Here is a 21,977-nt window from a genome sequence, read left to right as displayed (position 1 = left end):
GTAATGAAGCATGACTCTAGAACTCTTCTTCTAGGTGGATTAGAACCTGTGTAATGTACAGATTGATGAAGTAAACCAAAATCTAATGCCATGTAACTTATTTTTCATTTTTTAAGAGCTTTATATCACTGAGAGTTAGCACAAATCAGTATCACTTGGAAAGAAGCAGCCTCATGGACTTACATCAAGTGAATATCACTACTGATTTTACAGTAACTGACAGCTGCCATGATCAGTTCTTAATTTCAATAGATCAATATTGATATAGCAATGCAAGCCACCAGGAGTGAAGGCCCTTCAACTGAACTGTACCTCAGCATCTGCGTATTTGAAGTCTTGTGTTCATTGACAAGTGCTCCACATATAAAGTCTCCCTTCATTATAGGTCATAACTGAAGTATGTCAGAAGCTGATGTAAGAAACCTAAATGAGGTATTCACCATGTAACCAGTGCATCAGCCATTCTACTTCATGTTGTGCTTTGAGTGATACAGGTCACATTCCTTCGCAATGCTTAACACTACAAAGCATGAGACAGACTTGGAAAAAAAATGACTGAATATGATGCTTTGCCAAGTGCAAATACCTTATTTTTGGAATTATGGTATCACACTCATGTGAGGGATGTTTTCTGACATTTGGAGATTATTACAAATATTCCCAACCCCGATATTCACTTTTTTTTTTTAACTTTTTTTTCCAAAACTGAACACTCACCTCACTGTAGAATCTGAAGATCCAGTTACAATGACCCTTTCATCATATTGCAGACAAAGAACTGAGCCAGTATGTCCTGTTAATACTTTCAAACATTCCAAGCTTGTTTTGTCCCAAATCTGTCAAAAAATATAAGCCATAAATGGCTTGCCAAGATCAAGAACATGGGTTCAAAAAACCTGAACACTGCTGCCACGGAGAGGAAAGGAAGAAATCTGGACACAGCAGCAAGAACCCTTGGCTAGGCTGCATGTCCAGACAGCAACTCTTGTCCTCCCTTCTAACTTGGTGAGTTTCCTTGATGCAACCTTTCGGCATTTCAGTGAAACTACCAAGGATCATGAAAAGACAAAATTCTGTTTTACAAAAAGAAATGATATGGCACTCAGGGACAGCTTGCATGAAAGCAGCTTGTTTTCATGAAAGTCAACCATTTGAAATGACAAAAAGACACAGCTGACAGTAAGTGCTACACAGTCCTTTCATGCAGGCAACTGATTTCACAAGTGTTTCTTTGTAGTCAGTGGTATTGATAGCCTGTCTGCTGTTTCTAGAGTAAAACACAGGCGAAGACTTCACAGAGCTACAGAAGGCATCCAGTGCTCATAAACCGTGAAGAGAGAAGCACTGTTGGAAGAATCATAGAATGGCCTGGGTTGAAAAGGACCACAATGATCATCCAGTTCCAACCCCCTGCTATGTGCAGGGTCGCCAACCAGCAGACCAGGCTGCCCAGAGCCACATCCAGCCTGGCCTTGAATGCCTCCAGGGATGGGGCATCCACAGCCTCCTTGGGCAACCTGTTCCAGTGTGTCACCACCCTCTGGGTGAAAAACTTCCTCCTAATATCCAACCTAAACCTCCCCTGTCTTAGTTTAAAACCATTCCCTCTTGTCCTATCACCATCCACCCTCATAAACAACCATTCCCCCTCCTGTTTATACCCTCCCTTCAAGTACTGGAAGGCCACAATGAGGTCTCCCTGGAGCCTTCTCTTCTCCTAAGAGAAGAGGAGACAAGAGAACACATCATGGAAACAAACAGCTCCCCCTCCAAGACAGAACTACCATTCACACATAAAGAAAAGACCAAAAAAGCGTTTACCTTAATGGAGTTATCTCGTAGGCCACTGATGATCTTTTCATCATCATACTGTAAACAGTAGACACCTTTGCTATTTTCAGAGCGGCACTGAATCCTTTGCAAATTATGTCGACCGCATCGCCAGTTAGATTCTATAGTCTAACAAGAGGTGAAACAATGGGAGTTAGGCACGACGCTGCATGCTGCAGTGTGATTACTCCAACAGAGGCCCAGCAAATCTTTCTCACCGTTACAAAGTTCATCCTTAAGATTTAAATGCAAAATTTATATACGTATCTCTCCCACACACCCATAAAAACGTTTAAAACACCATGAATTAAGACCTTCAAAATTTGTCATGAAAAAAAACAGCGCTTGGTGCTGAAAATCATACTCAATACAAGTCTGCACATAGCTCTGGGACAACACCTGCAGTACCCTGGAGGCTGGAATGCCTTTCATCTTCCAGCACAGGCACCAGAACAGCCCATGTATTTGACTGCTTCCCTGATGCTCTCCACAGTGCTGAGTGGAATCCTGGGGTGCAGCTGATCAACTATCAGTTTGGAAGAAATATTTACAATCAAATCCTAACTGTAAAGCAGTATCAAGCACTTCTGCTGTTCCATGCAGCTCTTCCTCTCCTCTCCAAGATCAGAAAACAACTAAAATGATAATTAAAGACAAACATACAGTGCAACTGTGACCACCCAATTCCAGGAAAATATGCCTATTTTAGCAGAAAACAGTGTATCATTTGGTTTTCCATGCACTTACTCCTTCAATTGTCTCCTATTATGCAACTTGGAGAGAATTATCCACAATTATAATGCAAACCTGATGTACCATGGGAATCTGTCTAAATTAGAAGCACTAAAGGAAGCTTCTGGAAGAGCATGCTGACAAGTTATTCATCCCCTCTCATTCTCTTCCAATTTGTTGGGGAAGCTAATGAAATTAAGATAGCAAGTCATCTGCCAGTTTGGGATCAGCTTTTTCAGCCAGCTAGCACACTGCTGATCATCAGACTGAACCAGACTCAGGCTGTTCAGATCTGACATTGGCTCCACTTGGGCTCCTGCTCTGAAGGTAGCAGAGTGCTCACTTTGCTACTTCCTCAGCATGGGATGGACATGTCAGGAAGGAAGGGCTCTCAAACTTCATCTGAAGATTTACCATCTGTTCTTGGAGGGCAGAACTGCAACTTATTAATTCCTTTACTGTTACAGAGCTCATAAACTAGTCTTGGAAACAGCAAAGAATTTAAGACACTAATAGCACAAGCCATTATAACCAGAGATCTGAAGGCAAGATATTTAAAAATGCAATAACTAACACTGAATACGCTGTAGATAAAATATCTCAGATTCAAGTCATCCAATTTAAATAGCTTCAGAAACCATACACGTTCAGCTCTAAGAAGTCGCCTAAGGGAGAGTTTCCCTACAGGAAGGTTCTTGGGAAGGTCAGAAATGAGCAGTTTTATGTACCACGTGCTGGATTACTCAGACCTCCAGGCACTGCAACACCGTTTGAGCACCTCCACGCCTCAGGTTCCTGTGGCAGCGATTACCAGTAGCTACAGAACACACTAAGAGCACCACCAATCAGTTGCCCCTAGCAGTTCTCTAAGCAGAGCAGCCGTCGGTAGCAGTATGCTGACCAGACATTTTGGGACTAGCGTTGGCTTAACTCTTAGCAGCTCGCTGTAGGAAGCGACATAATAAGCTTCCCACAAGAAAACGCTGGCATCAGATAAAAGAAACTAAGGTATTATTTACATCTACTTGAAGGCACCATAAAGCAGCAAGTCACATGCAGGTGCACATTTCAATTCTGCGAGTAGATATCATTTCATTTGTACGTTATGCAGTGTGGCTACTGTGGGAAAATACTGCATGTTTTTCGAGAACTTGTAAAATCCCCTTACACTGCGTAAATTGTCAGAGTGCTGGGAAAGTAGCCACAATACACAGAGAATATACAGCAGCATTTAAATTAGCAACAGAGTGAAAACAGATGTGTACGTATAGAGAAATAACATTATTTTAGATGACTAAATACAGCTGAGTGGGTGGGCAACCTGGAGGACCCTCTGAAAAGGAACATGTTTAATACAATACTGGCAACCACATAAAAGCTTCTGCTAGAGGAGATTTCTGGTTGTTACCGAACAGTGCAGTTAATAGGTTTTCAGCTGCAGCTCCTTGCAGGAGATATCTCAATACACTGCATACACAGCCAGTAGGTATGCACGCATGTGTGAGCACAGAGGAAGAAACTGCTCTGTTTTATAGACTGTTACAAGCATCGTGGGGTCAGTGCTGAGAGACTCCATTTACTTGCATGCTTACAGCAACAAACCTAACATCAACTGATGCAGCACTCTACTGCATTTTCTGTAGCAAGTCTCCAAGGTAACAGCCCCTAAAGACGGGTTTCACAGTTAAAAGCAAGCGGTGCAGAACACTGTCTCCTTGGCTCACAGGCACAGCAGACAGTTTCATACACTTCACTAATGCTCACTTAGGGTGATAGCAGCAAGTATGCTACACAACCAACAAAATCTGGACACAAGGGATAAGGAATGGATGTGAAGATAAAACATCTGCCACATGGAGAGCCATTTAGCAGCTGAGGAACTGCAGAACTGGACGGAAAAAGGCACTTTGAGAGAAAAACTCCCAGAGAAGCCCAGGATACAGAGGAATAGCCAAGTCTTAACCACACCAAGGTAAGTTCACTGGTACAAGGACAGTAAAACAGATGCAATCCATCTGGACTAGTAGTTGGAACATTTGCTGTGCTTCAGATGTTAAGGATAATCTATTAAGAGCAGGGCTTTTTCTTCCCATGTTTGATGATGTACCCTGTGTTCAGTTCCTTGGCTAAAATGGGGTTTTTATACCTTGCACAGCAGGTTTATCTTTACCCCCAAAGCCAAGGAGACTGCTCGCTGAAAAAAAACCCACAATTTTCAGAACAAAAGTGGCAGGAAAAGGAACCTACACATTTGAACCACAAATAGGGATTCCCCTGAGGCACTGGGCATTTATAGCAAGAGCAGCTGAAGCCCCAAACTCCTGTTCTTCACACGTTTAGAGTCAATCCTGTGTCAACAGGGTGAAGAGGACCAAGTATCTCATTCCTTATGAAGTTAAGAGGTTTGATAAGCAAAGATGGAACGACAGACCTACATTTCTGAGGAATTTCTTCTGCAGATTCCCTGAAGATGCTATTACCACCAGGAAATTAAAAAAAAAAACACCAAACTTCTGAACAAGGATGCTGATCCCAAAGATCCCAATGGGAGTCCCAATTTCTCTACTTGGTTTCCAATCTGCTGTTAGCCAGCAAAAGTTGAGCGGCTTCTGTAGTCTCTGTATAAGAGTCTTATGAGGAAAGGCTGCATGATGCATGCTGCACAGGAGGCTTAAACTGCTCCTCAAGAGCGATCTGCTGAGTGCTGGCTGTCCTGTCCTTACTGCAGCAGCACTAAGCGCAGCATTTCAGACCTCACAGGGCTGACTGCCACACAGCATCGCATGACAAAGCTTCCCAGTTGCAAAGCCTATGTGGGAAGGTGAAATAAACAGTGACATGGTAATTAAATGCAAGTAAGGGCAGGATTGTGTATTTACCTGAATACCCAAGTGAGAATAAAACCCATCTCCATGAAAAATCACAGAAGCAAGACTAACAAACAGACACAGGGATTGATTATAACCCCATTAACATATATCACACATCAATAGTTATACTTTTTTTTTTTCAGGGCACAAGTCTATAAAATGAAAAGTTCAGTTTCACATTAAAAAAAAAGAACTTTTAGTAACTGAGCTTCTGATCTGACTTGTAAGAACACAGCACGCTCAGGCTATGTTGTTACCTTGTGAAGAACACTGAAATTAAAGCGAGGCCATAGAGCTAGGAGTATACTACTGAGCCACTTCAAGTCCAAATATCGCATGGGCTTTCAGACCAGTTTGGAGTAAAGTATCACTTTTAGTCTGACCTCCAAGACCAGAAGAAAAACCATAAATGGCAGAGTCCAAAAATATAAACAACTCTACAGAAAAATGAATGGGGAGCTTTTCCTAGCAAGTATCACAGTTAAATCGTGGGTTTTGGGGGGCAGAATTTAAGACCTAAAAATTACGTTCCTATCATTTACAGCTGCTCAGATAAGGTCCAAACGTGAACAATGTAAGCTGATGAAGTCATGTCTTTCTGCATGCAACCAACCTGATACGTATGAAGCTGCTCAACAGTCCACCAAGTAAAACTATCCCCAAGTCTCACTGCAGCCTTGCATAACCCTTTGTAAAGCCACAGAAAGAAGAGATCAGATGCTGAGTGAGATAGATACGGACAATGGAACAGGCTCCTTTGTTACAGAGGAAGAGAAGACGACCTGCACAAACTGTATTAAAGGCCAGCAACACAAAAGGAAAACCCTGGGAAAAAAGCTGACTGCATAATAAAGATTATTTTATAAAGCATAAAGAAAAGATAAATGTTCTCTCAGAGTGGCAAAGTGATGTTACACATCAGGGATACCTTAGGCAAAAAAAGGAGAATAAAAGGGGGGAGACAAATGGAAGTTTTAGACCTTTCAGGTTATGCAATATAAAAATATACTGAGACTTTAAGTGGAAAAAGTAACACTGCAACTGCACAACAAATCCACCTCTTCCAGACCTGGAGGAGAAGTGTTAAAAACATGAGCTAACATCAATGGAAGCAGAGAGCTCCTCCGAAGTACTCTGATGACACACAGCTGCTGTATACACACCTGACAAAGTGCACTGCTGATGAAAAACTAAATTGCTGCATCTTTTAGTTCCCATTTGAAACAATATCTTTACACACAATGCCATAAAAATACAGTTCTATTTAAACAGGTACTTATCAGCCCCTACCAGAGCACGAGAGCATTTGAAATACTCAGACAGGAACATGAAATGCCTCTTTCAAACCTTCAGAAGAAAACAGCAGCCTTGGCTGCCCATTTGTGGAAAGCAGGAGTGGTGTAGGCAAAGGGAATGAAAAAAGCCCAGCCAAGGATCTGCCCTGTGGCATGGAGACCCAAAAGCAGTTTTCTGCCCTTCTCAGTTATGATTCAAGGCCTGTGCCATTTGGTTTCCACCTCAGTTTGAGGGCCAGTTTCACGTTAAGATGTGCCTTTCAAGTAGCTCAAGTCTGAAAATGAGAAGCAAAAAAAAAACACATTTTAATTCTCATCTGAATTAGGTGGACCTAAGTTTGCACGGAACCAAGATGAGAACCAGTCACGTTCTCGAAGATGAGGGGAACATTTATGAGACAGTCTTCTCAACTCATCACATGGATACTTGTGCTAGATCTGCAGGGAAAACCAAATAGTTGGCTGGGCTTCACAAATAATATGGAAAAAATCCAGGGACTTGGGGTTCTGCAATCAGCAGTATTAAGCTTCCCATCTTGGCATGCTGCCCATTAACACAACCCACTCCAAACAGCTGACCTTCACACAGCGCTTTGGGGCTGCACCCAGTCACAGGACACCTTGCAGCAAAAAAATGCTGTAAACAAGTCTCACAAACCCAGATTCCATTTTCTAAGATACACCCCCAAATGGGTTTTCCCCTAAAAAAAATCCTACAGAAGCTTGGCAATCCAACGTGGGACTTGGAGACTTTTAGCACTGCTGGACCACCTCTTGTGAAATGAAACCTTATTAAATATTTGGCTTCACAGTGGAGGCAGAGACCTCTTTCCAAGAATTTGGTTTCAGATCTCCAAGTGTCCTCTTATTTTTAAATCTGATGATTTCAGAAGTGACATTATGTTCCTAAATGTGTTAGGCACAAAACAAACAGACACTGGCACTAATAAACCTTCAGAGAGGCAAGGGAGCCTCATTTGCTGAATCACAGCCTGTCCTACCTTGCAGTTAGCGACACTTCGTGGTTGCATGGACTTTTGACCTAAAATGCAAATAGAGTCTGAGGGAAAGAATTCACATTTGCTCCTTATCATTCCTCAGTTTTCCTTCCAATCATTAATTCAAGCTTTGGATTACCTTTCAACTCTGTCAGTCAATCAGAAGAATAGAGGACATTACTCTTAGAGCTCATCTCCACCCACGGAGCCAGTTCAGCACCAGCTCCTGTGAACTGGTAACTCCTCACATCAGGAACAGCATAGCCAAATGTGCTTCATCTTCATTCTCCACAAGTAAAATACTGACTGATTAGGTTTTCTGTTACATCAAATAGCTTTCACTGTATTAAAAATAAAGAAATTGAGTCCCTCAGATGCAAGATAATAGAGATACTAAGATAATCACATTGCAGTGCTAATGCAGTAGCCTTGGTAGGAAGAAGGGAGGGTCTGCATCTTTGGCCCATCATGAGCTGCCTGAGCTCTGACAGAAAATGAAGATCTTATTAAAGGCCCAGACAAATATTTAAAGAAAAAACATTTTGATATTCAGAGATAGAAAACTCTTCAACGCTGCTAAAATGAAAGTCTTATTTAAGAGATTCTGCATATTGCTTTGAAAAGTGAGGAAATGGGAAAAGTATGGAAGTAAGGACAAGTGTAACTTTAGGCGTAAGAAACCAAACAAACGCAAAATCAAAACCAAGCAGAAGAAAGTCAGGAAGTGTTCCAACCCCTACAGTTAAGTCCTGTTGCCATTGTTACCTACCACCTACATTTTTAAACAAAGCTAAAAGCTTCCTTTGACAGTTCTTTGAGGAAGCAATTTGTGAAAAGTGCTTTAAAAGGGTGATTTACAAGAAAAAAAGTCTAATACAATCTTGAAGCAGATGAATTATAGGACCACGGGTTATTAATAAGAACACCAACCCCACTCCAGGCTGGAAACCTGAAAACAGCAGTATTTCAAAAGCCTGGAACATTTAAGCAAGGCAAAAACTGACATGGTACAACACCATCCTCGCCTTCCCTTCCAGCTGAGTCATTCCCAAGAGCTCACAGTGGGAAACATGCTGCCCATATAAACCCAACAGTGATGATGCTGGAAGCAGCCATTAGCTTCAAGCAGAGACTTCTCCACTCCAGAAGACTGGATGAAGATGCAGTTGGTTCCTGAATATGGACAAACAGAGGCTTACATTTTTGCTGAAGTGAATTTAAGAATCAAGAGCCCACAGCTGACAGCTCCAGCGTCCTTCCAACCTTACTTTTCTGCAGTAGTATCCACGGGCCATGAACAGCTTTGAGGTTAGCTGACAGTACCTTAAATTCTACCCAAAAAACCTATGGAAATAACTTGTAAAAGCAGCTGGATTGGTAGGTAGTTTGGAATGGGCAGGAACTCACAGGTCGTACACTGATGAGAAGACAACTCGTTTCCCATACTCATTACTCCCTTTACTATTATCAGGTTCTAGTGGTTCGTGGTGTTCTACATACAGCACCTTCCACAGCTCCAACCTGACACAAGGTAACTCAATGTATGAGTATGTATCAACACAATGTATGAGCTGAAACTTGGATTCGAATCACAGTGCTCAACAGAATACTATTTCTTGACACTGATATTTTCTACATATTTTGAATAGGCTAGCTACTTATCAGGCAGCACAGTGCAAAAATCCTCTTAATTTGAAGGTCTAATATATTTGCCACTATTTTAACAAATTTGTGTTGTTCGAGAAACATGTTTGCTAGTATATATTTTTAGTGTCATAGTCCTCCATTTCAAGATACTGCAATATTTTACTTTTAATATTTGCATTAATAATGGCAAGGAGTGAAACACGAGAATTTGGTCTTTTTCCCCCTACTCATTTCCTACTAGTGAGAACCACCCATTCCAGGAGCACCATTTCTGTGTACCTTATCAGTGCATCTCTAGTAACTAAAGAATCATATTATTAAATAACAGACTGTCAAAGTTTAAAGGCTGCAAGTCTTTGTAACCCCTCAAAGGAACACTCCATCTCTAGTAATGAGAATAAATCCTATATACATGTTCCACTTATACCTTGCTGAATGAGTATTGGAAGAGAGTAACTTCTAAAACCTGGGATAAAATAACACTGAACATTCTATACAACTTCAAAGGTCATCTTTCCACACAGCTTTTCTCCCATTTTTGTTACTGAACAACACCAATATTTTGCAGAAAATGAAAGAACATCACATGACGAGTTCCCTTTAATTCCATGGACTTACCATCAAAGTAATACCACTGCCACTCCTTACACATACAAGACATCTCCTTTCAAATACTAAGATGTGCATCATTCAGCTAGCAAGTAAGTATCAAATTTGATCCTTCTCTGCCTATGCAACGTTTAACCCTTGGCTCTGCATTTTTAAATGTTTATAAATTGTCAAACAGGTTAAATATATTTGGAAATTGGATTATATTTTGCAGCAGTCACATTTTACAGGTAGGGTAAGAGTTCTCAATAATTCTATGGAGCGCCAAGCAACACAGACACACGCTTGCTATAGCAGAATTATTCCATTAGATCACATCTGCCTTAAACATCAAAACATGTTACCCCACTAATGAACTTCAGACCAAAACTTGAAGTCCAACACGTGGTTGAAATAAATACAATAATGCCTGAGGTATCACTGAAGAATTCAGAGGTGGCTATACAGCAAACTGAGCAAGACTGACATCCTGCTGCTAAGTAGAATGCTGAGATGATCCTTATCAGAAATATCCTTAAAATGTGAGCCTGACATTGTTACTCCAGAAAGATAACTACAATTTTTGTATCAGACAAAAGATGTGTCATTTCTGTCACCTCCTTACCACCAACACCCCTGCTGAGTTTGTTACTGTAGGACTAATTTTTCTATCACAAAAATCTTCAACAAAGATTCCTATCCACTGCAGAAAGCTGTATTTGTATCATTTGCAGTTTTACAAGTAACAAGTTACTACAGGAGCTACACTTCAAAATGACCAGCATTAAGTGTTAACCCCCCAGATCATGTTTTAAGTGAGTGTAGCAAATATAAGGTAACATTCTGAAGTACAAGGGATTGTCCCTGAGTAATCAGTTTCCTAAAACTGCCATTCTATTCAAAACCACAGACCCAAAAGAGTTCCAAAATCTTTGAATGAAAAAAGGACAGTGTTAACACAAACCTTAAAGTAATACACTAAAGCTGCTGAGGATATTTCTTACATTTTCAGAGCTCAGAAAGCAGTAGCAATACAAATACATATAATATGTTTCATTGTTCCAGCATGCATCTTTGAAATATTAACTACATAAATATCATGTCTGCTGCAGATATTCCGTGTCAGAAAACATACCTCTATGTCCTGTATTATCTTTGGGTATAAGGACCTGTAAAATGAATTTGGGGGGCCATCTGTTGGTCTGTTTTTAAACAGGTACTGATCCCTAGAAAGAACCAGAAACAAATTTTTCAGTTTATCATGAAAAAACCAAACTGCAAAAGAATTCAAAATCTGCACAGAACAAAAAACTTATGACACATTCTTACAGAATACTTGTAATAATTTTTAGTGTTGAAATTATAACCCTTGTGACTTTACAATGCAACAGCTGTATTTGAAAAGAAACAGGTGTTTTCCTTATGGCTTTCTGATTGAGGGTTCTCTGCTTCACAAGGCTTTGGCCAGCAGGGTGTCCTCCTCCTGCACAGCTCCTTACACCATGCCTTGCATTTTCTTAGGCACACCGCTAGAGAGCACAGAGAAACAGGTTTCTAAAGCAGAACACCTGATACCTTCATATCCTTGTGAAGGATGAAAAGCTCTTCGCTGCTGCCCCAACAGTCCACAGAAGGGATAAGGACTGCAGTGATACTCACTATCAATTGCTCTCTGGTGGAGATCACGATTAGCTTAATCTATCAAGGAAAGCACAATAAAAGATGAATTATTGTCTGGGTACTTACCAACTCCTTCTTTCTGACAGTCCCTTCCACAGCGGATCTGTGCGTACCATTCTTTCAATCAACTTTTTCCATAGCATTCCCTCAGAGATGACTCTCTGCCACTCCTTACATACCAGCTCTGCTGCACAGAGTGATCTGGCATCAAGATAGGAAAGGATGTTTTCTGCTATGTGATCTAAGCCTTGCTCTACAAAGAAATAAAGGGAATCAACACGTCAATCACTTAGCAGTAAACTACTAAACACGTTTTACAGTACATTGAGAGAAATCTAACACAGCTTTAAGGCACTGGAGCAAATGTGATTATTCATACCATACACAGAAGCATCAGTTACAAATTAATCCCACCAGGTACACCAAAATATCTATCTCCTTAGTCCTTTCCTACTACTAGACTGTTGCACTTTCACAGAAAGAATGAGAGCAAACTAAGCTTCACCACTGTGCATCAGCAGCAGAAAGCGTTTTGCTGCTTCTCAGCACAGAATCCTGGATGTTTTAGGCACATAATCCACGGGGCTACACGGTCCAAGAAGCAGGTATTCCTCAAGATCTGTAATACAAGGTTGTAATATTGATTCCTGCTGCCTTATGTGTAACATTAGATAACTCAACCTAACAGAAGACAGACTCTACAGCAAACAGACATCTCCAGGAGAAGCATTACCAAAGACTGCAAAAAACCAAGAAGATTAAACACGGGGGCCTCTTTTGTATTTCGACTCTATAATCCACAGGTGCCAAGGCCTCTCCTTAACTTTGGGCATGCACCTTAATTTTGGGCATGCCCTGCAGCCTGGTGGAAGCAGGAGAAAGCAGCGGGAATGCATCAGACAAATTCATTATGTGGACGTGGTGCTTTAACACCTCAGGCAGTTATGCTGATTCATGGGTGGCTGCCACCAGCCTCCACGCTCAGGGAAGTTACTACTGAAGGACTACACAAGCAGCAGAGGGTGGCTGCAGCTTCTCTGCAGCTACACTAAAATTCAAGAGGGATAATTTTTTTTTTCCAAACAACTTCAGGTTTAACACAGTCATACTCAATACAGCACTTATTTTTTGTCCCAGCAGTGTGACTGTTTCTAAGTATAAGAAACAACTAAAGCCAGCTCAGGGTTACCAGGAGTCAAGTACTTCTGAAATAGTGACAGCTGGTGGCTCAGCTTCTGAACCATACGTGCTAGTCCAAAGTAACTTTGGTTTAGCTTCAAAGATTTCACAACATATGTAAAACAGCCATTACAACAGATGGTATCTTTGCATCTCCTCTTCACCTGCTGGGATAGGTGGTGGATGCTCCATCCCTGGAGGCATTCAAGGCCAGGCTGGATGTGGCTCTGGGCAGCCTGGTCCAGTGGTTGGCAACCCTGCATGTAGGAGGGGGGGGGGGGTTGAAACTACATTATAATTGTGGTCCTTTTCAACCCAGGCTGTTCTGTGATTCTACAATTCTCCCAGACCTGAGCACACCATGGCAGAACAGAGGTATGTGCTTGCCTGCTGACTGTGCAGGCTTTGATGGGTCAAAGAACAAGTTCAGCAACGTGCATGACAGAACTCTAAGCAAAACTCCATAGGTCCAAATGAGAGCCCTTGGGAAGTACTGAGATGTCACAGACACAACATCCACATGGAGACTCTCATGCCCTAACCTGCAGCATAAGGCATGACAGCAGTAAGCAATAGTTAATAGTGAACTGGAGAAACACTGACATTTTGGATGAAGATCCTAACTACCAGAAAGCATTTTGCTGCTTCTCAGCACAGAATCCTGGATGTTTTAGGCACATAATAGAGGATATGGCAATTGACTCCTGCAAGTGCAAGCACTATCCGCAGAGCAATACACCAAGGTCTGTGTGCAAAGTGGAAGAGTTCAGGGCTCCCATTTCACTGTGCCATTCCCCTTTTCAGAGTACCCTCCTCTCCCTCTTCAGACCCAGTTGGTGCTTTCGCTGTTCTCCCAGCAGCTGTGCCATGGCGTGGGGCTGCAGGTGCATTCTGATTTGCACAAGGATCTTTAGTCAAGTCATTAGGTAATAAGACTAAGAAATGCTAGGAAACTGCAGAACTGATAGCGTGGCCAGGATCAGGCTGCTATGTTTCAAGCATTCAAGCTTGATGCCAACAGAATGTCCGTAAAAGAACAGAAGGCCAAGAGCACCGACTTTCAGTGCTCTGCCCCCCCAGAGCTACACAATGCTGTCCTGTCTCTGCCACGTGAAAGATGGGTTTAATCAGCTGCAGCCTGCCCGAAGAGCAGAGGCACACACAAAGCTGATCCTTTCAGATCACCTTAATTTTTCTTTATGTTAGAGGAATAACCCACTCCAGCTATGTCTGGGTTGCATAAAAGCCAGCAGCATATGAATGATGACAGGCAAACGTTTCATTATCTGCACCTTCAAGGTGTGAAAGAAATCCTTCACTTGAGCATCTGAAAGACTGCAGGTGAATGAGCAAAGAATCACATGAAGTTCATCAAATAAACTAGCTGTACCACCAAGGGAACAGCCGTCCTCAGCAGGCACATTCTGGTCTTTCTCATCACAAAGATGGGACAGCGGGATCCATGCTGAACAAACCCTCCTACTGGATACTTCTCTAATTCCAGGCCTGAGAAGTGTAACGTTGCCAGACTGGCCAAACTTAAGCATAAATAAAAGAAGAAAATCACCACACAGGCATACTAACATTCACAGAAGGGGAAAGTTGAGTGTTTTTAGCTAATTAGTCTTAAGCAAACACTAACTCTGCACTTTTTTCAACCATACACTCAAAAGGAAGGGTATGGGACAAAGCATCCACGCTGGCACTCAACTGTTGCTAATGCCTTGCTCACAGCTCTCAGCAGTGTCTGAGATGTAAAGACCATGGACAAGCAGGGTGCAAAGTCCCAGTTCCCAAAGCAGAACGTGACAGACAATGCAGGACGTTCAAGCAATGTTTCTACGCACTTATACTACCGTAAAAGTTTATCTGTTACTGCCATCTCCTGGCAATGAACTAAATCATTACCCCACCACAAAACAAGACAAGAATGCCAAAGCCACAGTGCAAAGCATCCTCTGAACTGAACAAATGCACATATTGGCCTCAGCCCCTATTCTCCCATACCTACATCATCTTTCAGAAAGCACCAAATAGACCTAGGTCTGCTCTAAGTGGAACTGAAATGCCTTTCAGAGTGAGCAGGGCAGTACTCCTTGCTTTCCAGCAGCAGGTTAATTATAGAATCATAGCATGGCCCGGGTTGAAAAGGACCACAGTGATCATCCAGTTCCAACCCCCTGCTATGTGCAGGGTCACCAACCACCAGACCAGGCTGCCCAGAGCCACATCCAGCCTGGCCTTGAATGCCTCCAGGGATGGGGCATCCACAGCCTCCTTGGGCAACCTGTTCCGGTGTCACCACCCTCTGAGTGAAAAACTTCCTCCTAATATCCAACCTAAACCTCCCCTGTCTCAGTTTAAAACCATTCTCCCTTGTCCTGTATGTTAAGCATTTTATAATCAAGCACAAGCAGCAAACAGCACACTCCTTTATTGGAAATCCATACGTACTATTTGAAATCCTTTGTGTAAGAACTTCAGTGTCACTTAGGCAGTTTTGGTAGTTTGATTCCCATTGCTGTTTTGAGACTACCAAAGAGCACCAGGTTCCCAGCCATGGTGGCAGGCAGCAAACACCACGCTGGCTCTCCATCTTATCTCTTGTGGTGCTAAGCAAGTACAAGATTGTCAAAGCCCACGGTTTTGTAATTCCCCATTTAAAAATGTGATCAAGTAATACAATGTGTACATTCATCAGCTTCTCTAGTCCAAGTGCTTTTAGTTTTCTTTTTCTTGTGAAATACTATTTTTCATAATGATAGTTCTCCAGATTAAATGCCATCGTGCAGAACTGATTAAGAAAAATGACAGTCAAAAGCAGAAATGTTTTATAATTGTTCAGTCTTCGAACAACTGCGTTTGAAAGGGCAGTAACATTCCTTTGAAACACAGTTGCAAAAACCTGGATCCAAATCCACCTCATGCTGCAAGTCCAGAAACACAATCAAATTAAGTAGACAAATGCAACCTCATTAAATAGAGAAAGATGATGGTTACCAGACAATAAAATCTACTTCAAGGAATTCAAGACATGGTATGCTTTCTAGCATGCAGTAAAGCCAGCCAAGGTGAGGGCAAGGCAGCAACCAGCTGCCAGCACACTGAGCTGCAGCCTGAAGGCCAAACAGACACTCCAGAACCTGTGCAGTCCTTGAGGGGGATGATGTGCAGCTACTTGCTGGCTGCCCACGGACACCGTGAAGCTGGCAATGGCTGCTGTGCTGCTAGGAGCCACTGTCCCTGCTCCTCAGGTGACTGCAGCAGCACGCAGCACAGCTCTGGCCAGCTCAGGGCCTCCTGCTGCACATGCAGAGCCCACAGCCAGTGGGTTGGCACCCATGTCCTGCACAGAAACCTGTTTTATAAAGAGCATTTCACTGTAACACAGCAAAATTTTAGGGCTGGAACGTACTTCCTAGAGCAAGTAATCTAATTAACTTAAAATACACAGAAAGCCTTCTTTCCTAATAAGACTTGTTTTCTGCAGGCTAGGAACGCTCTCAAAAAGGGTTAATACCTGAGCACCCATCAGCAAACAGATGCTTTAGGAACAAGGAGACTTCAGACCTGGGGAGTCTCAAGGCAGGAGAGGCCCTTGGCTGCTTCCCATCACTTGACAGACCCAGAGCTGCTGCAGACTCCTGTGTGTGGTGCAACCCTAGTACCAAAAACTCACCAATTTTGCATTGAGTTAACTGAGGCTTTTCATAAAAGCTAGCTGCAATCAGCTGCCACAGCTTCACAACAGCAGGAATGTCTCTACATGTCCCAGTCTGTGTCGGTACACCTTACACTTCAACAGATACAAAATGCTTTTTATGAAGCCCGTATTTCACTAAGTTTTAAGGACCAACAGCAAATTACGAGGTAGAAACCCTTCATTAGTAGATACGTAATTTTTACAATCCTGTATAATGGTTAAAAATAGATCTGTGAAGGTCAGCAACGAGTACTTTCTGATGCTGTTAGAATACAGCAATCTCAACTTCTATGAGTTCTATGAGTACACACAGCCTTGAAAGCTGCATGCAAAACACAAACGTACAACCTCTTTGCTTTGCCACCAAGCCTATTCTTACAATTCTTCCTGTTTGCAAAGACATATGGATTGACCTCACACCAAAGCCATGTCAAGTCAAAGGTTTATGTGGAGTTCGACAGCAGGACCAGCTTGTTACAGTGCAGCTTCAATGGGACTGTGATAACCCCATCAGACAACATTCAGGACTTCACTTTCAGAAAACTTAAAGCCCAAAGTGGCTGCAAATGCCTGTTGTACATTAAAAGTCTGTGAATATTTAGTTTGAAAAGCAGTTTCTAAATTAGGGAATAAAACCTTTGAATTTTCTTCAGTAAAATGCATCCAGCATTTATTGATGCTTACCTGACAGTGAATAATGTTATTCCCAACCCTCACATCTCTTCCAGAGATTTTGCAGTTTCACAGAAGATGGTGAAAAAAGACAGCTGTTGTTCATTATAGGTACCGGATGAAGATTTGGTTGAATTTCAACAGTAAATTAAAAAAAATTAAAATCCATGGGGATTTCCAAGCTCAATGTGCAAATATCACTTTGTGTGACAATGGAACCCAAATGCGGGATGTCAGCTCTAGGAGGCTGACCAACACTAGACACAAAGCAGTCACTTGGATCGTGCAATTGCACTGACTTTGATCACTGCAGAGACCCAGGTGGGATGTGCAGGAGCTGAGGCAGCATCAGCTGCGTGCCAGGCTCGTGGCAGCAGAAAAGAGCCCAAGCACAGCCTGACCTGTAGGGACAGAGCCTGCAGACCAAGCATTCCGCCATGACTTGCAGCAAAGTCCACCAGAAGGATCACTTTTTCCCCTGAGGCAAGGGGAAGCCAGACACTGCCAACGCTTTCCATCTTCCCTGAATTCTCACAGGTGTGAAAATGAGGAGGGACAGTAGCAGGCAGAAATGATTTCAGTTTAAAACACAGCTTTTGCTTACTTCAGAGCAGCAGGACTACCTTTTAAAAAGCAATACTGCTCTTCTGTTTAAGGTGATTCTAACATGGCACTGATTTCAATCATCTCAAATTAAGCTCTTCGGTAAATCAACACAGAAACACCACGTGTTCAAATCCACTTTCCCTCATGCCTGACGGTAAGGGAAGAATTAACATCTCCTTCCTTCTGCTCTCACAGGAACTGATGTGCCCTACTGCAACTCAAGAAGTAACAAATCCACACAAGCAGTGCAGAGTTCCCATCTAAATGCTGGAGACTGGGGATGCAGACAAAAGGCAACGAGCATCAGTATTCTCTGCAGAGACATTTCAGACAGGTACCTGCACACAGGGCAGCCCCCTGCTCAGCAGCCCAGCCAGCAGCACTGCAGCACAGTACCATGTGAAAACCTGGCTTCTATTGGGCATTCTGTGAAACTGTGTTTTCTACCATGGGTATCTGCAGAAAAATAACTTTTTCAAATGAATAAAAACATCACAAAACCCCCAAGGTTTCCTCATGACATGAGGTGGCTGCTGATTCTCAGTGTTGTAGATAGTGCCAAACATAAGCAAACCAAAGTAAAATGACTGAAAGCAGCAAATCATCCCCAGAGAAGCATCTCTTCTTACAGTATTACCTTTAAGAAAGGCTGACATGGGAAATAGGAACAGCTTTCAGTATTCACGTCTTCCAAACAAAAAAAGTTGTCAACATAAATATCTATTTGTTACATATATAAATGTGGTAAAAACAACTGTCAGCTATGAAGCTCCCAGAAATGTCTCAGCAATACAAATGTAATACAAAAGAAGTATGCATCTCCATTATATCTGCCTTGACATGTAACTTAAAGGCAAACAAAAGTATAATTGAAGCTCATGTTTGCACGTGACGACTGTGATGGTCTATTTCACTTTATTTTTTTTTGTTACATCTCAGATATTCCCCTAGAGAAATCAGGAAATCAAGAGGAAAGCAAGCTGAAAGAAATGTCCACTACTGAAAGGAGAGCTCTGCAGTTAGAATGAGGAGCATCTTTCTATGCATGTGCCTTGATAGGCTAAGTCTTCTTGTAAAAGAAATTCCATGAAATGGAGATGTGAGAAAAAAGGCAATTTCCTCTCTTTCATGGCCTCCATTCATATTTTGAAGACTTTTTTCTTTTAATAAAAAGGAAATAGAGCACATGAGATTCTGTATTATTTTGTGTCCTACCCCATATTCCTCATCCTCCTACTTCATCTCTCTGGCTACTATGAATTTCATTTCAACCATGCTTGACAGAGGAGTCAAAATCTCATCACTACCTCCAGAAGCTAAATTCCTCCAAGTCTGGGGAAAAAATAATTACATATATATATAGATAGATAGATTCCATCTATCTATCTATATATATACATATATATATAGCGCTAGAGAACAGAAACCCACAGCATCCAAGCTACAACAACCATAATATTAAAAACCAAAACAGCACTATTCAAAAGAGATACCAGAGAGCCTGCAAGGGTCAAGCTGCTGGAGAAGCCTTCGTCACCTGTCCCTGGTGATTACCAGATTACTGATTTCCAGTCCTTTCCATTTGTATCCCCTCTCACTGCTCACAGTTGTGGCGTTCTTGGGATAACAGCCACTCATTGCAGGTGTCAGCCTGTGCTATTTTACTGCCAGTGGCAAACAGAACACATTTGACCACTTATGTGACGGATACTTCCCACTCTGAGAATGACGTCCACATATCTACCTTTCAGAAGAAATCTTTTCATAAATTAATGGGAAGAAAAACCCGAAATTAGAAGTGAAAGATTTTGTGTACCTACTTATTAATGCTCCATATTTTTCAAAGAAATGAATAACTTAAGCGTAAGAGTATATTTCATATTCAAACTGTTGACAAAGTTTTACTCTGATCTGTAGCACTGGAAGTTCTGAACAACCGAAGAAAGGAATCAAAGCTGGACAACACCACAGAAATCCCCAACTGTTTCTGCTCGAGTCAGCAACAAGATCAGACAAACCAGATTCATTTATCTGTGCAGGCAGCTTTTCATTCAAGATTTGGAAAATGTGCTGTTCTTCAGGATATACAACTCAAACTACTCTTCATGGAACAACACTGGCATCCAGTGGCCAATTCAATTAATCACAGAAGCGAATGACTCAGTTGCCCTCCTGCATTTCCTTTGACTAGGAAACATCACATTATTTAAAGCAGACAATCTACATCTGGAGGATGTTCAGAAAAGTCTGCATAGATTCAATGTATCAGAAAAATGCTTTCACAAACATGCTTCTTGTAAAATGAATATTAATTTACCTGGTAACGCAGTGATGAAGTCCCGTTGTAACATGGGCTTCAAGTAAGAGTTAATATGTCCATGCTGATAGTGACACATTCGTGAAATAAGGTGTTCCACAAATTCAACTTGATCTGATTCAGACCACTGGTCAAAATATTTAATACACAAGTCTTTTTCCTTTTCGTAGTTTCCTTCTGATGGTCTTTTCCTTGAGACAATCACAGATGAAGTTCCATTACTTATCTGTTTTAAGAAACAAAATGTCAGTACTTAAAATGAACAAGAATGGCCTTATAAGAACTCTCCAATGAAGAGAATGTGAGAAGAAACAAAGACAAAATTCAAACTTCTAAACGTTGCTCAAGCTACGAGCAATGCCACACACACCTCATCTACCATACATAAGGCCAAGTGAAAGGCCCTTCTTCCAAACCAGAAGTTATTAGTTATGCTGAGACTTGAATTCTCCTAGCTCTTACAATTTTAACATCAAAGACCTTACCTGTTTTAGAACAAATTTTTCAAACTAAGTGGTTCTTACTGTGCATGCCAGTTTGCTTTGCTGCACACTGCAGTCTGCCTCCACAAATGCTTTACAGAGGCTCTAGCAGTTAAAATAATACACGCTCAGTTATGTACAAAAGCTGGCTACGACTTCTCCAATTAACATAAAAACCATCGAGACCCTCCATGTCACTGCCGCACTGTTTGCCCACAAACAAGGCCCAAGAATGATGTGATGTCAAGCAGCAATGCTTGTTTTGTTTCTGAAAAAACAGCTCATGTCAATGTTTGAAACATCCACATAAAATAAATCCTGGGAGCTTTAGCGACAAATAAGGATGCTTCAGAACACCACCCCAGGACTTGCTACTTATCAGTAAAGAGAATCAAAGGCTCATGCCAGGCTCCTATGAGCTCTTTATGACATCAAAAAGGGCTTCTGAGGTTCTCCTAAATATTCCCAAAATAGTCCAAAGCCAACTGGTTGCAGCTCCTTTCTACGCACAAGTGTCGAATTTTTCCTTTTGAACAAAGGCCACCTGCTCTGAAAGGCTGGACTGCATTCACACGTACCCTTTGAAGCACAGCTGTGTCATTTCAAGGTCAGCACAAACCACAGAATTTAAGATCTAACCATTTCTCACGTATTGTTCATTGATGTCATCCCTCACTTGAATACTGAGCTTATTTTAGGATGATAGAGTCAACCACATATAAGGATGATTATGCATCTGCAGACACAAGCATGTGGAAGCTTCCCAAGGAAAGCCACAGCCCACCTTCCCCCATGCACACAGACCTACCTGCCATAGGGTATTTTTCTTTGGAGACTCATCTTCATTCTGATCCTCCATCACTGACGTGTTCTAGGAAAAACAGAATTAGGATTTTAATTTTCTGTTTTTCATACTATGGCAATTCTTTGCTATACAAGCACGATGAAGAAGCGAATTAATTGAACAGGTAAAACTAATTTTCCCAATGAATGGAATTATCAGAGATTTCTGGCCACAGAACCTGTGTCTTGTAAATAAATTCCCCTTTTAACTGACACGTTTATCAAACCCACTTACTGTAAAGACAACTCCCCAGCCCCTCTTCAATTTCTTTGAAGGGTTTTCATGCAGCTTTTCAACGTTTTTTCTCAGTGGGAAATAAATTCACTTACATCCTACTCAGGCCAAAGTAATTAAACCTGTCAAAGCAATCAACTAGCACTTTCTGCCAAAGCAAAATTGCACGCATCCAGTTGAAAATAAAAAAAAAATAAATCATGATATTCTGCTTACATGCAACAGAGTATTAACTCGTCTTTGCAGACCTAGCTCAGCACAAGAGGAGGGATCACTCTGCATAATGTTCCTGCAGCCTGC

The 21,977-nt window shown here is 41.7% G+C and overlaps 1 protein-coding gene across 8 annotated transcripts in view; it reads right to left on the bottom strand.

Annotated features, from left to right (window-relative positions):
* FBXW11 (F-box and WD repeat domain containing 11) overlaps positions 1–21,977 on the bottom strand; it is a 65,186-nt gene that overhangs the window by 11,032 nt on the left and 32,177 nt on the right. For all 8 annotated transcript variants that reach the window (XM_046900336.1, XM_015293593.4, XM_040646886.2 and 5 more), the window contains 6 exons: positions 21,408–21,470; positions 20,118–20,343; positions 11,707–11,893; positions 11,096–11,186; positions 1,822–1,959; positions 718–836 (listed from right to left, as the gene is read on the bottom strand). In XM_046900336.1, coding sequence (XP_046756292.1) covers positions 718–836; positions 1,822–1,959; positions 11,096–11,186; positions 11,707–11,893; positions 20,118–20,343; positions 21,408–21,470 — 824 coding nt within the window. The remainder of the gene's footprint in view (positions 1–717; positions 837–1,821; positions 1,960–11,095; positions 11,187–11,706; positions 11,894–20,117; positions 20,344–21,407; positions 21,471–21,977) is intronic.

This window comes from Gallus gallus, chromosome 13 (genome assembly GCF_016699485.2).
Source record: "Gallus gallus isolate bGalGal1 chromosome 13, bGalGal1.mat.broiler.GRCg7b, whole genome shotgun sequence".
In the NCBI taxonomy this organism is placed as follows: Eukaryota; Metazoa; Chordata; class Aves; order Galliformes; family Phasianidae; genus Gallus; species Gallus gallus.
This window is presented reverse-complemented; position numbering and strand designations above follow the sequence as displayed.